Genomic DNA, 16,427 nt, shown 5'->3' on the forward strand with positions numbered 1-16,427 from the left:
GCTATTAAGTTATTAAGCTATTGAGCTATTAAGTTATTAAGCTATTGAGCTATTAATTTATTAAGCTATTGAGCTATTAAGTTATTAAGCTATTGAGCTATTAAGTTATTAAGCTATTGATCTATTAAGTTATTAAGCTATTGAGCTATTAAGTTATTAAGCTATTGAGCTATTAAGTTATTAAGCTATTGAGCTATTAAGTTATTAAGCTATTGAGCTATTAAGTTATTAAGCTATTGAGCTATTAAGTTATTAAGCTATTGAGCTATTAAGTTATTAAGCTATTGAGCTATTAAGTTATTAAGCTATTGAGCTATTAAGTTATTAAGCTATTGAGCTATTAAGTTATTAAGCTATTGAGCTATTAAGTTATTAAGCTATTGAGCTATTAAGTTATTAAGCTATTGAGCTATTAAGTTATTAAGCTATTGAGCTATTAAGTTATTAAGCTATTGAGCTATTAAGTTATTAAGCTATTGAGCTATTAAGTTATTAAGCTATTGAGCTATTGAGCTACTAAGTTATTAAGCTATTAAGTTATTAAGCTATTGAGCTATTAAGTTATTAAGCTATTTAGCTATTAAGTTATTAAGCTATTGAGCTACTAAGTTATTAAGCTATTAAGTTATTAAGCTATTGAGCTATTAAGTTATTAAGCTATTGAGTCAGCGAGAAGAGACAGCAGCGAGCATTCATGTTTTGTATTTCCCTTTCTATTGTCTTGATCAGAGTCGTGTAAAGTTAAACCGAATGAAGGCCAAAGTCTTAACACGAGCTTCAAAATCACTTGCACTGGTGGAAATCCTCTTTATGATTTAAAATACCAGTTTGGCTACACTCTTCCAAATGGCCTACGCGTGGTACTATACGAAGGAAGTGACCGTAGCTATCATACGGTGTTAGTCAGCGGCATTTCTACGATAGAGGCTGTGATTATCAATGTCGGAGGAGCCAGAAGAGAGCGGTTTAGTTTGAACGTAAAGGTTGGTGGGTCTTTTTTTACAACTTGAGTGATATGCCTTTCAAGATTCCCACGAAGAAACGAAATTATAGATTCCTGGGCTGACATAAATTTGAACCTGTCTAATAATAAAATAAATAAATAATAATAATAAATACGTAAATTAAAGCCCCTTCTTAGGGGCTTTTCAGCCATAATGTAGACTAACTAAGTGCTTAAAAATCCCCACCGGTAGGAGGCAGACCAGTGGGTTATTTACAGAGCGCAGCCGAGGATTTGAACTCGGGGCAACCGAGAACAAATCCAGTGAGTGGCAGGGTGAAGGACTTGAACCCAGGACACCGGATTACAAGTCCAGCACCCTAACCACTCGGCCGCGCCGCCTCCTCGTACAACGGCTTTGAAAGGGTTTAGGTTTTTTTTAAATTAGAATAAACTCCGTTCCATATATCAGCTGAAGAAATTTTTTGAACTATTGAATATATTTGAAATGTTTACACTGTTCAGGTTAAATCCACAACATCAACTTGCGAAGACTGGATTGAGAAAATATATGAATACATTGGAAAGGGAAATAAAACTCTTGGAACATGGTTGGTGCTAGAAAGTTTACTTTCAATCAATGGAGGCGTTCAGAGATGTCCTCAGGTTGGTATATTAGTTTCAGCTTAAATTTCTGACGTATACAGCTAATATTCCCAGAAAAGACAAACTCCAACATCGGACCGATTGATACGTTCTTTTTTTTAGAATTGGTTTTTACTTACCAGTACTATCCTAGCTTGGAAGAAGTCCGAGCCCACCTAAGAGAGTGAACCAAAATCAGTTTCTTTCTCTAAATGATCACATTTCATACTCGCACATTCCTGAGTAAGGTGGTTCTTGCTGGATTTTAGTGTATTAAAAACTCCAAATTGTCCCACGGTGTAATTTAGAAAATAGAGAATCGCTGCGACATAAACTCTATTTGTCTTGATTGTACAGCTGGAGGAGATTGTGCTTAATTTGACATCAGACATGACGATGGAAACTGCCCAGGATGTCCTTAGGGTTTCTTTACTTCTTGGCACTCTGTTGGGTGGAATGGAAGATCTCTCTACTTCTGCATTGGTGAGTTTCCCTATGCTTTGTATATCGTAAGTAATTTTAATTTCTAGCAATATCTTTGTTAATTTAAGCTTTTAGCTCGTTTGTTTAGATGGTACAATGAATTGTTAAACTTGAAATAGTAAGTTAATGTCAATAAGGAAAACACGTCGTCAACCAAACATTACCCTTCTAAATAATAAAGTAAGTTCATCTTAAAACTGACGTTTGCAATCCACATTGGCTAGTAAAACCTGTGAGATGACCTTTCGTCTAATTTGAGATAATTCGTTTTCAAAAATTTGTGTTGGAGAGTCTTAAAGCTCATTTGCTGAATCTCCAAAAAATCATAGATGTTATTCCCAGTTAACTCAATGGATAGAGCGCTGGACTGATGTGCGGGAGGTCGAGGGTTCGAGCCCCGGCCGGACCAACACTCAAAGTCTTAAAACAAGTGAGAAGAATATGCTACCTTTCTATATCAAGAAATGATTATTCTCTACAGAAGGCTAAAAGATTAGGAAAAAAGTTATTAGAAAATATTTAAACCAAACGTTTTTGGCTGTTTACCATCATAAGGATTGAAAATGATGAGGCGTGAGTAGTCCAGTGGTCAGTGCGCTGGACTCTGGGTCAGATGGCCCGGGTTCAAGTCCTGGCTGGGGCTTGACGTTGTGTCCTTAAGCAAGACGCTTCACTCCCATTGCTTCGTCTTCTCGGATAGGACGTAAAGCCGGAGTTCCCGTCTCCTGCACCTATCAATTAGTTAATTTCGGCAGGGGACGTTAAAGAACCCACATCACGAGATTACTGTGATGTGGTCTGGCCTGCTTACTGGAAATGGGGGGAGGGGGCATCTGTAAAATTTCTCCTTTATTAATTGTAAACTGCCTCCTGCAGTCTGGAAAAGTCCCTCGCACAATGTTGTAAAGCGCATTAGAGCATTTACATGGAAATGCGCTATAGAAATCGATCTATATTATATTATTATTATTATTATTATAAAATGATGATGTAAACAGCCGAAAACGTCTAGTTTAAACATTTTTTAATAGTTTTTTTTCCTAATCTTTTAGCCTGGTATATAGAATATCTTTTATTAAGCGAACGTTATGGACAAGAAATGGTTAGACACCCTAGTCTTAAAATGATTGAGAAGAATTTGCAACCTTTCTATAACATCAAGAAATGGTTAGATATTCTAGTCTTCTCGGATAGGGACGAATAAACGGAGGTCCCGTCTCTTACAGGGTTAGGGGTAGGAGACGTTAATTTCCCATGCACGAGATTACTGTCCGATGGATGTCCTCCCCTGGGGTGGTTGCCGGGTGGGAATTGGCCCTGAAAAGCTCCCATGGGGAGTGGTCAATTAGTATCTGCATGTATGTATGTATGTTATCAAAAGCCACCTGATGATTTTTCCGTGTTTGATCTGGAGCAATGAGCTCAGAGCTAAGTGTGATATTCAAAAAAGTTATTTAGCCTGACTCGAAGAATTATATCCCACCATAAGTGCAAGTTAGAAGTCTTCGCCGGTAATATCCAGGGTAAGGGCTTAAAAACTTTCCAGTGTATTTCTCACATTTCTTTTTCAGTTAAGAACTACAAATATTTTGAATAACATTGTGGAGAATGTCAGTGATGATATCAGAAGATCTGAATCAAGGCTCAATTCAAGCTTCGCAGCTTTAGTAGAGAACATTCTCTTCAACCTTGGAAAAGCACTTAAAATTGGATCAAAAGAGTCAAATTTTTCACACTACGACAGAACGGTATCGAACAAGGTTTGTTTGATATTAAGTTCCTTTAAAAAATGGTATAAACACATGATTAAGTGAGTAAACAAATTTTAGATGCCTAGGTTTTTAGAGATTTCAAGACAGTAAGAGTGCCGACAGTTTTCTGTAATGAACAATACAACTCATCGACACTGCATGCTAGTCAAGTTTATCAGTCGCTTATTTCTAACAAACAAAAATTTCAACGCTGTGAGGTCTTGATACCTCATATGGTATTATGGTTAAGAATAAGTTACGATTTCTCTTACATCCTCAGAATTTAAACGCCACAAAGACCCTTCTCTCCCTGAAGGATCAGATTATTCGAGTACTACGCCTGTCATTAACAAATGCTACGCCGGGAAATTATACAATACAGTCAAAATATTTGAGCATAACAGTTGTGTCTCTTCGTGGAGGTGAAGTGAACAATTTCACAATTGTTGCAGATGGAAGCAGATTCATAATACCTGATCTAAAACCAAATGGAAAAATCATTTCGTTCCTGGAGGTAGGAGATAAGGTCACTTTTATACGTTGGATTTGTTACGTCAAGGAGAGACAAGGAATAAGACCCAGTAACTGACTTCATTCCCAAAGTCGTGCGAACCTGCAAAGCCAAAGATTTGGAGAACTGAAACATAGAATTTGCTTATCTAATGTTAATTATATTGATTTATCATTATTTACCCGGCTCCGGCAGGATAAGTTGTGCACTTAAGCGTTTAGGCGACAAAGAACGGTATCCAAGTTAATAGGAGCAAAACAAAACCGGGGTATAACCATATGCCTTATCACTTCATTATCACCTTGCCCCTTAACTTTCAATCTACTATTTGTCTTTGGGAGAATGAGAAGACTTGGGAAGCCTCAACCCATGGCAATATTACTTATTAGAGAAAGAGGCTTAGTGGAGCTCATTCATTTATCTTCTGCGCCTTTCTCTTGTAGATGTGGACTACTCCGTTCAACCCTTTCGCTTGGGACCAAACTAGCGGGAGGGTGACGTCACATGTTGCAGGGCTAGAAGTGAGAGACGATAAAGGAGTCATTATAAACATATCTGATCCCTCACGTGAAATCACCGTCATATTACCCCTTCACGTGAGAGCTACTCACAATATATTAAAATGGTCCAGCAATTACCGTAAAATGATAATAAGTCACAACATCATCGTTCAGTATGGACAGTCCTTCGTTAATGTCTCCTTTTTGCCTCAAAGCAGCGACTTGGTCATCTCAAAAGTGAAATTAATTTCAGCCACAACTCAGAATTATTCAGAATGTGAAAACGTTAGGGACAAGTGGATCAAAAGAGGCCGAATACACTGCCACGGTAATGTTGCTGTATCGTTTATGGCGATCAATCCCGGAAGGTACCTCGTTGATGCTATTTTTATTGTCAAAGAGAGAAAGACGAGGAAAATGACTCAGTCGTCCACGCTGGAACGAGGCAATGCTACCTGTATCACAATAAAAAAACCACATGCAGTGAATGAAGTAAAATATATCCGTGTCCAAGTAAGTGAGTCAGCTTGCCTTTTCTGGGAAACAGAAACATCTGCTTGGAAAACTACAGGATGCAGGGTGAGGAAATAAGAATTAGCAATAAATCGCTTTGAAAAATGATCGATAATAAATGCGTTTATCGCTCTATAGATTCTATTACTGTCGACCTACCTGCGATCACGTTGAAAAACTAAGCTAAATGTACCTTTATTTTCAATCTATAATGATATTTCCCACTCTTGCTCATTTCCCTTTATCGACGTTATTTGTAAAAACCATATTTGATGATATTTTAATTTAGGAAAGGATGTAGAAGGGTATCTTTTTTGTTTTCTTTTGTTTTTTTTCAAGTCAGTAAGTAATGTTTGGAAAAGTGAATCTATGCAAGTAACAAAATTGCTTGAACGAGTTTTTGCAGCGATTGTAACTGTCACTGTGAACATGAAATGATGAAATCAAAGCAATGCTTACCCTCCGTCTTTTTTGTGGCGCCTCGAACCAAGTTTTATTTCATACGTAGCCACACTACTGGCTAGCGATTCGCGAGAGGTCTCATTACCAAACAACACAGCGTGGAGAAAGTTTACTTTGGTGTAATTCACTGTCTTTGTATTTGCATTTTTGATTCAGAAAGGAACACATCTGTCGTAAAGTTTGCCTTTACAACCACACTGACTATAGCTTTCGTTCAAAGGTTGCGGAGGTCATCGGCAATTCAGGTTTGAAATGTGCCTGCAACCACTTGACGTCGTTTGGCGGAGCCTACCTGGTGCATCCAAATCCCGTCAGTTTTTTCAAAATTTTACGAGCGCTTCGTTCACCAGATGACAGCGGAAAGTTCCTCGTCCTTGTGATCCTGTTTGGAACTTTTCTTCTCCACCTGGTTGCGATCGTTTTCGCAAGAAGGGAAGACCGAAAAGATAAAGCTAAGGTTAATTGAAATAACGATTTTGACAATTAAAGAACTTGGCATGATGTTGCTTTATGCAGCTATTTTTACGATTATTCTCTTTAGGATTTATTGGAAAATTATCTAATATGTTTCTCTAAACACGATGTAGTGAGATATAAGTCGCCAAAACTAGTTTGAAGCATGCTACTTTTTGTTTTTTAAGCAATTGCTCTTAAAAGAATTTTTCAGCAAACTACATATGTCTTGGTTTGCTTTACCTATAGGCTCACCTAATACTAGAATAAAAGCCAATTCGATTTTTTGACTGTTGCCGGTGAATGTTTGATTTTTCGTGACAACCTCTCTGAGATAAGAATTGTTTTCCTACATGGTAACGGATGGCCCAGCACTAAGAAAAATCAACACACCCCAAATCCCGAGAATCACTACGATAACTAAATTTACTTTCAACTTCTATTTTAAGGTGCAAGATTCAGACCCCCCAGTGTTCTATCGAGCATCGGAGTCAGCTAATTGTCGTTACGAGTTGACCGTTAGGACTGGTGTCTGGTTAGGATCCGGTACAACCGCTAGCGTGTCCTTCATACTCTTTGGAGTCGAAGGCAGGAGCAGTACCCTCACCATCCAACAAGACTTCGATGCCGGGTTCCAGCCGAAGTTTGCAAGAGGAACTGAGCACAGGTTCGCTGCCATTTTAGACAAAGACCTCGGTGATATCTACAAACTTCACGTCAGCCATGATAACTCTGGTAATAATCCCTCTTGGTTTTTAGATTACATTAAGATTGTTCATACGGGGACCGACAAAAGTTGGAAATTCTCATTTGACACTTGGTTAAGCTTGGAGGATGAATCTCTATCAAATGAATGTATCCGGAGTCCTTTCAATGCTCAGGGCAGCGTAACAGATAGAGACTTGCGTGAAATGTTCTCCGATGGGCATCTCTGGATGTCGATCATAACCAAAATCCCTGGGAGTTGCTTCTCTAGAGTTCAGAGAATCTCATCGTGCCTCTGTTTGCTCTTCTGTACAATGGCTGCCAATGCTATGTTCTATTCCTGGGGTAACCAGCCTTCTCAAACAATTAACCTTGGACCGCTTCGATTCTCAGCGCGACAAGCTATCACGAGCATTCAGAGTATCCTTCTCACCCTGCCGATTCACATAATCATAACATTGTTTAGGAAGGCCTCAGCAAGTCCTCACAATCGATTTTGGCGATGCTTGCTTTACTTGACGTGGGGCTTACTTTGCCTAGTGACTGCCATGTCGGCGGGTTTGACTGTTTCCTACAGTCTCATATGGGGAAGCGAAAAAGGCCAAGAGTGGATTTCGTCAGTTTCTGTCTCCTTTTTTCAAGATATCTTTATATTGCAGCCCCTTAAGTGCTTTCTGCTCGCTGGGCTGGCGTCAATGTTTTCAAAGTGCAGAGTTAGAAAGGTATCTTGCAGTCAACAGTCCTCTGGGAAAACTGCAGATCATAATCGAAGCTCAGCATCCACAAATTCAGGTGAATTGTCGGCATCGAGGAGAAAGAGTGTGGCAATGGCTAGACGTCGCTTGATGAAAAGACAGACCCTCCTTTACATTTTCTTTCTTGTAGTTGTTGGTGTCCTTACGTACGGAAACAGGGACTTTTCAAGATATCTGCTCTTCAAATCTTTGGCGGACCATACGGAAAGTTTTGAGGAAGTAAGGAAATGAATTGATTTAAAATAACAACAATTCATGCATCCCTTAAGAAATTTATAACCAACAGCTACCGACAAACTATCTACTGCAATTAGATATAACGCTCGGCATCGTTTATCCTTGTTATTGGCTGTTAAGTAGGGAGATCGGTAAAGATTCTGTTGGCAGGGATGAAAGATACCTTAGTCAGTTCAGAAGAAATTAATATGTTAAGCAATAATTTTACTATGATATAGTATTAGAATGAACTCCCCTCTTATGAACCGATAACCAACAAAGACTTCCGGTATCATTGCATGTACATGAACCTAAAGTAATTATTACGCATGAGAAAATGATATCTTCTGTTTTGAGTTGGATAACTCGTCTGCATCATTCTTCTGTACTCATTTTTGTAGGTGAAAGATGAAACTTCATTCTGGAACTGGATAAATGAGTCGTTGATCACATATCTTTACTCAAAAAATCAAGAAAGTAGTGAGCTGGCATCGATGGTGATTGGAATGGTGAGAATACGTCAGCTGAGAGTGAAAAAAGGTATACCTACTTAGACTTTTTGTCATTACTGAGTGCATGGACAAATAATAACGCTGAGTTCTAATTTTCTTCTTAGTTCCATGCCCAAACTGGTGGCAGCACACCTGCTTGGAGTCCTACTCTCGCAAAAATGAATACAGAGAACCTTTTTATCCGAAAAAGGCCGGAACTTCGCCGCTCCAGTTTAATCAGTGTCCAATTCCATGGATGTACAAAACAGGAAAGGAACTTGGATCTTCTTCAAAATGGGGCCGCCATGCTTGGTATGGTGGCGGTGGGTATTTAGCAGAGCTGGGCTATGAAGAAGAAACTGCCCGTGCGATAACAAATCTACTGCAATCAGAAAGTTGGGTCGATCGTCAAACAAGAGCCATCGTCTTAGAGTTTTCGCTCTTAAATTCGAGGACCAACATTTTGGCTGTCTCGTCTTTCTTTGTCGAATTTCTCCCGACAGGCCAGGCAACGGTTAAAAGAAGCATCGATACCATCTCGTTATACAACACAGAACCCGTCCTACAGATTTTTCAAGGGATGTGCTTCGTGTTCTTTACAGCCATGGTTCTCTTCATGATCGGCGAAGCAATAGCTCAGATAGTTAGAAGGAGGTGGCGATACTTTTGCTCTTTTTGGTGTTTGCTTGATCTTGGTCATTTCGCAACAACCATTCTACTCGCTGTATCAAGCTTCATGAAGTCTTATCTCATGACTATGATTGTGCTTAGGCTGAATGAAAACATATTTGCACGTACAAACTTTGAAACACCTCTCCTATGCGCAGAAGTTGAAAACAGTCTCCTCGCCATTCTCACTTTCCTAACAACGTTCAAGCTACTAAAACTTACCTATTTTAATTTCTATACGCGGTTGTTCTCTTGTGCTCTTCGGATCTGGATGCACGACCTTCCCTCGTTCTGTCTAGTCTTATCGATCATATTTCTTGCATTTTTGCACACGGGCATTTTAGTTTTCGGTCCATCCATTGGCAGGTACTCGAGCTTTTGGCGGGCCTTCGCTTTTCAGCTAGAGATAACTCTTGGCAAAGTGAAGGCTCGGCCCATTAAGGAACTGGCTGAAGGTGTCCCAATTTTCGGACACGTTTTTGTAGTTTCGCTTCTTTTTAGCATTACCATAGTTTTGATGAACTTTTTTGTTTCCACCTTAAATGAGGCCCTCGCTGAAGCTAAGATTGCGGAGATAGATAAGGAAGCTGAACAGGTGGTGACTGATGGGCAGCCTGTGAACATAACTGTTGGAAAGGCTGATGGAACTAACGTTTTATTAGAGAATAAAGATAACGGGAGGAAAGCAGAAATAATCAGAGAAGGAGAGACAACCGAAAGAGGGAGTCGCGCGATATTATTTGATAAAATTAGCAAGTGTCTCAAAAGCAAGGCTTTCGTTGATGAAATCAGTGAGCAGCTGAAGACCATTGATACCCTTCAGCTGCCCATACTCCGTTTAAAGGTAGATAAGGTTTGCAGACGTATTGAAAATGCCATTGCTGATGAAATCGATACTAGAGAGTCATCGACAGGCAATCAAAAGGGGAAAAGGAGGGTACATTTTGGAAACAGCGTTACAATACCGTTTACGCAGCACCGTTATCTCTTTCCACATCAGGAGGAACTCTGAGGAAACAATTTTTAGATACTTCGAAATCGTTTTGTCTTAGGGATTTATTGCGTCATTTTTCGTTCATGTCGCCTATTGCGTGAGCTTTTTCAAATGCGTTTACATGGTTGAGATGAAGCACTGCGAACATTTTATTTGGCACTATTCTGATAAGGACTAAATAGAAGCGTAATTGGCTTTGATATTCCATTAACTCGTAAGCTACTTTAGATAGACAATCTGCCTGTAAATACGCGGGAAATTATTAAATAGAGTAAGCTTGGATAACACAAACAGTGTGGGAAAATTTAAGCTTTGGGGATTCCCCTCTTCAATTTTTATAAATACTTAATAATTTGTCCTGAGTATTCTGAAGCAGACTCCACCTCAACTGAGAAACATCATTTAGCCGAGAAGTAAAGATTACCTGCTCTGATGAAAGTTTAGTGAGATGAGATCGAAGAAAGGAATTCCATTGCTTACTTTCCGTATTATATTTCTAGGATGTTGTGAGTAAATCACATCACAGTAAGATCATGGCTCATGTATTACTGGGTCTGGGAATTTTGATAAGTTTCAAAACTGAGTAATCTGTGATGGATTTAGCAACAAACTATAGCTGAACTCAAGAAAACACGAAGAATAAGGATCCATGACAGAAATGGAAAATTAATGGATTATTTCCCAGAAAGCGTGGCGTAGGATGGGTGTAACTCATATTATTTAAAAGTTGCTGAATGAGGCATGATTTTTCCAAGTTAACATTAATTAGTAGCTAAGAACATTTACGATAGGTTAGTCCACCAAATTGAAACTGTAAATATGTTTCTGTGTTATCTTGGATCAGCGAAGAAAAGAATTCTGATTTTACAATCACTATTTGGCAGTATTTGGTATTTCTTTGCGGAGATGGAGCGCAACTTTGCCTTATCATCACCAATTTGTAGAAAGGTTGACGAGAAGTCCTGATAACTGATATATTTAAGTCCAATCTGCGGTTTGTATGGAAGTTATCTAACGTTTAAGCCCAGTAATTTGTTGTATGTCAATTTGGTAAGGTTTGGTAAGGTTTGGTAAGGTTTGGTAAGGTTTGGTAAGGTTTGGTAAGGTTTGGTAAGGTTTGGTAAGGTTTGGTAAGGTTTGGTAAGGTTTGGTAAGGTTTGGTAAGGTTTGGTAAGGTTTGGTAAGGTTTGGTAAGGTTTGGTAAGGTTTGGTAAGGTTTGGTAGTATTTTGAAACCCAAAACAAACAGTAAACCTTGACGATTGTAAATAGTTTTTTCTCCTTGGGAATGTCTTTCTCCTCGTTCTAATTTTTAAACTTGATTATCAAGGTAATCAAGCACGATTTGCTTTTTTCGGTGCTTGATATTCAGAATAAAGTGCCGCTACAGTCGTTCTAAAGTTCTGAGGAAGAAATTCGTTGATTAATCATTTGACTGTAATTAACTATTTGACAGCAGTATACTGTTTGTAAATCAGGGCAATAAAGAGATAAATAAATCATATATAGAATACAGCGAACCATTTAATAAACCTTTATACTAGGTTTGATTATATAGTAACAAGTCTATTAAGAGTAAAGACGCTGCGTCTTAGGGATTTATTTTGACCTTCTCTCAAAGTAGAATTTACAATTTTTATTTTAATTTTCCGAAAGTAAACTGTACCAAAAAAATTGAAAAAAAGGACTCTGAGCTTCTAACTTTCCACTCCAGAGTTGAATAAACTATGATAGAAGATTCTGAAATCTACCTATTTAATGATACTTGATACTCGATCAACGAACACTTTGGTTCAATTAAGGCTTCAATAGAGACATCAGAAATTGTTGTGGATCTTAGTCGTCCATAAGGAACAGTAATAAAGAAGTTTGCCCTTGGTTAGATCACTGAGATTAATGTTATTGGAAACAACTTTCGAAAAGTATTGATCAAAGAGAAAACTGTGGTAGAGAAGGAAAGAAAATTTTATCGAGAAGGAGAGAACTAGATATTAGCAAAGTTGGATTAGACAAAGAAATGATTTAGGAGAGAAATTAGCGGAGGATAGAGAGTTAGTAGAAAGCGGAGTTATCTAAAGAGACTAGTATAGAGCGAGTTAGAGTGGAAATTAGATTAGGAATATCGGCAATGCAGCATATTAGAAATAAGTTTGTGAGCAGGTTAATGTCAGTTAGTTATGATCAGATTGTTACCTTGTTGTAATGTTTATTTTTAGACTGATTACATTGACTAACCATCGTAATAGGTGAGACAGGTAACGAATCATACTCACGGAAAAAAAGGGCGAGAGGGTTAACTTAGTTCGTTATGTTACGTTCAAAGATATTGGCGGGTGTCTTTATCACAAATATATAACAAATTAGTAAGTCGAGTAGTTAAATGGTCAGTTGGTCAGTAGGTTAGTTGCTCAGCCAGGTAGTTGGCCCTTTAATTAGCTTGGCAGTTAATTGGTTAGTTAGTTTTTTAGTCAGTTGGGTTATTACTCAGTCAGTTAGTAAATCAGTTAGTCGGTTATCCTGTTAGTTAGTTGGTAAGTTGATTAGTTGGTTGGATAACAAGTTAGTAAATTTGTAAGTTAATTAGTTAATACCTAAATTAGTTGGTTATTTTGTCAATTGGTAAATTGTTAATAAGAGAATAATTGATAAAGAAGGGACACGCGCAGAACAAAACATATTTCCCAGGCACCGTTCAAGCTATCAGTATGTTAGATAAAGTTATACTGCTGATCTTAGTGAGCCAGTGTGTTAGTTAAATAAGAAAGTTAGCGAGCCGGTTATGTTATGTTTACCTAGGATAATATATAGGAAAACAGAGGAAGATGCTGCTTCGTTGTGTTATTAGTCGTTAGTACATTAGTATGTATTAGTATATATTAGTATGTTAGTTGTGCAGTTAGTCAATTAGTTAGTTTATAAATTTAAGAGTGAGTCAATAAGTATGTGAGTTAGTATAATGAGTCCAATTAAAACAATGGTTAGCTAATGATTGATATCATAATATTACATTTTGCGGATCGGTTTGATCTGTTTAAATCATTGCGTTTGAAACGTGTGAATTAGGCATAAGCTGAAGAGAGTGCTGTGAATTAGTCGCAGGCATGAAAAAGAGTGAACTGAATTGTTGCTGAATACTATCTGATTTGATACAATAGTCCGTGTAAACTAAAAAAGGTAGTAGTAACAGTGACTCATCTGCTTGAATAAAGCCCTGATTTTTCTTAGGAAAAATGATATCAGAGAAATTATCTAAAGACCCGTTGATGTTACAAATTGCCTTATGCAAAAATCAGAATGTTAATCAGAATCACATCTTCCTTAGTAGTGGGTTATGGGTGAAAGTGCTGCTTGGGCAGTTATACTGTGTAAGTATATAACTTTTGAATAAACTATTCGTTCCATTACTACTGAAATTACGGCAACTCTTGGGTCATTTCCATGCACTGCCTTCTCGGATGTCTGTTTTATCTTTACGTCATGATGTGATTAGTTAATCCTAGGGTTGGCTTTATCAGGAGATATTTTGGTATATCTTAGAAGGATCTTGATTTCAGTCATCGTGTGGAACGGCTGGTTTGGTGGAGTTTAGTGAAGGTGGATTGTTCATAAATAATGCTCTCCAAAATCTGCGGTCTTCCCAGATTCAATGATTTCAAGGCTCGTTCCCAGACAGTCAAAGAGGGGCTTTGGTGTAATTACCCCCACTGAAGTTCAGCAAATCTGAAATATAAGATATAAATAAAACGTAAAAATTGCTGCCACGTGATTTTGTGAAGACACAGCGCTCAAAAAGTGCAATTCAAGTTCCAAATTAGAGCAGTTTTCAATTGAGTCCTCGATATTTTAAAATCTAGTATTCATTAGCTTCCCATGAAAACGAGTGATAATAGCCGTCAAGTATTTTATCTCTTTAAACTAGCTCGCAGTTTGACAACTAGGAAGCCTTACAGACGACGCGATCTGTTTGATAAATCCTGATCCGTGCTAATCACAATCCATTAAGCCACGCGCAAGGATAACAAAAGTTTTTGGTTGATGGCAAATTGAAGGTTATTTTGCGAGAAAAACTTCAAAATTTTTTTCACACAGCAAAATTGCCAATTTTACATAGAAATTAATTTTCTCTATAAAATGAATTTTTTTCCAGCAACTGTAGTTCTTTCATTACTTAAGACAGTGTGGTGTGCTCAGAGCATAAAATATTAAAAGGGTCTTGGCTTCCAAGGAGGACAGGCATATTTCAATGAATGATGATAGATGATGAGTTTTTCTCAACTTTTCTTGGCCCACACGCCGAGCACGGCACTTCTCGCAGCAGGACCTTTTCAATTAGAATCATGCCACTAATTTAAGCAAATACGCTTAGAAAGCTTCAAAAATATGTCACAGAATAAGGGTGTAGAGACATTAGAAAGAACACGAAACTTTTATCACCATTTCCATTTGACAGATTGCCTCGTACAGGAGCAGTTTTCATTCATTCAGTTAAAGAGACAACTAACGTCAGATATATCACGCAGGGATTTCTTGTTTTGAATAGTTTTCCTTACGCTTAAAAAACGTCGCGTGTGGCGTGTGTATAACTTAAGCAGGTCGCTTTGGAACTCAGTCATCCGTTACTTGAAAACAACTCGCAAAAGTTTTCTAAATATCACTTAAAGGCTCCGAATCATACACTTCTTAAACGAAATATTGAAGGCAACCTTGGGGTCGCCCTTCATGCAAGCCAAGTTTGATTTTTCTTCACTTTCTAAGATTTCGTGACGGTACAACAATTTTCAAGACCGCAAGTGTTAACAATGGTCTATTCTTCTCTCAACCAGCGTGTATGAATGAAACTCACTGTCAAGTTGAATTTTAAATTGTTTTCGGTTAATCTCGAAGAATGTCATAGAAAATTAAAAACTCCGACTAACAACCTCTTAGTGGGTTCCCGTTATTTAATTGAAAAATTCCGATCGCTGTGATCTCAACTTTGTAATCAAAATCGCAAATGTTTTTTCCTCGTTCCAGCTAACACTTGCTGTTTGCCTGTAAGGATATTTCATAGATGTTTTTATTATCTTGTCGACAAAGACAAAAGCTAATTTTTATATTTTAAAACTTGATTTTCTAAAAGCCAGACTACCCAACTTTTGGTCGTTCGATTGCGTCTCATAGAAGTATTTTGAACTTGTAAAACTTTCCCAGTTTTTGGCGACATATTTCGGTAAATTTAGTATTTTGATAAGGAAGGAAGAGATACAAAATCGTCCCACAAACCTTATTAGTTGAACCAGATTTCATCTGCATAAATTTTTTAGCTGTTTCGCTCAAAGTAAAGATAAGTTTCTTGCTGTGATTTAATTTTCGCAAAGCTCATCGACATGTTCAATTACTGTGTCTGTAGTTACTGTCCTTGATTTTGCTTTAAAATAAAAAAAAAAGGTTATATTCGTGTGGGTTTGATAACAAATTTCACATTTCGGTAATAAAATTTGCAAATTTATCATTCTGTGTGGTGTAAACCTCCTCCCAAACACAGCTGTATCTGCGAAGTGTGTGTCAACACTGAATACGGATAGAAAGTGTGAAATCACGTCAACTACAAGCTCACTTACCATAGATTCTGTCATATTTCCCTTGCGTGAGGTTAGTAAGTGCTAGTTGGCGCATCTGCCCGTGTGAGCCAATGCGTGAGATTAGCAGGATAAGAAAGCTTGCAGCGAACGTGAATGTAGCATGTGTGGAAAGGACCGACTTCACCTGTTGTATTCCGTATAAACAGGACGAGGTAATACCCTGTTGTTTCATTGGCTAACTCTTGTCACGCCCTTGATGCCTGCGATTGTTTCGAGTCAGCGGCGTTCACATTGTGTAAGTATTGATTACAAACAGCAAGTGAAATATTGATGAGGCTTACAAAACAAACTTGTCTAGAAACTTTGCGTTGTCTTATTGCGTTTCTTTTCAGTTCCAAATTTTTTTGAGGAGAAGTCATGTCTATATACAGAACTAAGCATTTGATTAATGCTTAGTTCTGTATAAATTAACGTAATTTTCATATCCAAGATTTTTGCAATACAATAGAGTTTGAACGTTATTTGCAAACGCCGTGTACTTTTTTTGGGCCAACGCATACCGGAAAGTACATTTTTAAGCATTCGAAGTTGACCGGCTGAGATCAAAATTGGCGGCCATCTTGGCGCGGCCAAAACAGCCCTGTGACGTCACTGGTTGTGTACTTCTGTGAAAGAAGGGTAAAAGCATGGAGTGTGGCTTGCATTTTGGGAGGCCGAAAAAGAGGATTTCGGGCAAAATGCCATCCTTGTCTTATTCATCGGCGGCCACATCGGCA

The 16,427-nt window shown here is 38.0% G+C and overlaps 1 protein-coding gene and 1 long non-coding RNA gene across 4 annotated transcripts; one reads left to right on the top strand and one right to left on the bottom strand.

Moving 5' to 3' along the window:
* The first annotated feature begins 438 nt into the window (after window positions 1-438).
* Window positions 439-11,603, top strand: LOC148735340 (polycystin-1-like protein 2). Of its 3 annotated transcripts, XM_088752217.1 has the most exons (10): window positions 439-983; window positions 1,469-1,609; window positions 1,946-2,071; window positions 3,643-3,831; window positions 4,103-4,336; window positions 4,777-5,412; window positions 6,029-6,265; window positions 6,711-7,940; window positions 8,339-8,477; window positions 8,554-11,603. In XM_088752217.1, exons 3-10 carry the CDS (start codon window positions 1,979-1,981, stop codon window positions 10,107-10,109), a joined length of 4,314 nt encoding a protein of 1,437 aa, XP_088608343.1. In that variant the 5' UTR covers window positions 439-983; window positions 1,469-1,609; window positions 1,946-1,978; the 3' UTR covers window positions 10,110-11,603. The 3 variants fall into 3 exon arrangements, with proteins under 3 accessions (XP_088608343.1, XP_088608345.1, XP_088608344.1); XM_088752219.1 differs by lacking the exon at window positions 3,643-3,831 and having other exon boundaries at window positions 440-983; XM_088752218.1 differs by lacking the exons at window positions 439-983; window positions 1,469-1,609; window positions 1,946-2,071 and adding an exon at window positions 2,406-2,501.
* Window positions 11,597-16,065, bottom strand: LOC148735341 (uncharacterized). The gene is made up of 2 exons (XR_015998452.1): window positions 15,691-16,065; window positions 11,597-13,810 (listed from the first exon to the last, which is right to left on the bottom strand). It is a non-coding gene; the product is annotated as an uncharacterized LOC148735341 (long non-coding RNA).
* Window positions 16,066-16,427: the final 362 nt, after the last annotated feature.

This window comes from Stylophora pistillata, chromosome 3 (assembly GCF_964205215.1).
Source record: "Stylophora pistillata chromosome 3, jaStyPist1.2, whole genome shotgun sequence".
NCBI lineage: Eukaryota > Metazoa > Cnidaria > Anthozoa > Scleractinia > Pocilloporidae > Stylophora > Stylophora pistillata.

Bases quoted from the DNA above. Each gene is read 5' to 3' on its own strand.
- LOC148735340 (XM_088752217.1), top strand. From the start codon at position 1,979: ATGACGATGGAAACTGCCCAGGATGTCCTTAGGGTTTCTTTACTTCTT. The intron at 6,266-6,710 runs GTTAATTGAAAT...TTCTATTTTAAG, and splicing joins ACCGAAAAGATAAAGCTAAG to GTGCAAGATTCAGACCCCCC. The intron at 8,478-8,553 runs GTATACCTACTT...TTTTCTTCTTAG, and splicing joins TCAGCTGAGAGTGAAAAAAG to TTCCATGCCCAAACTGGTGG.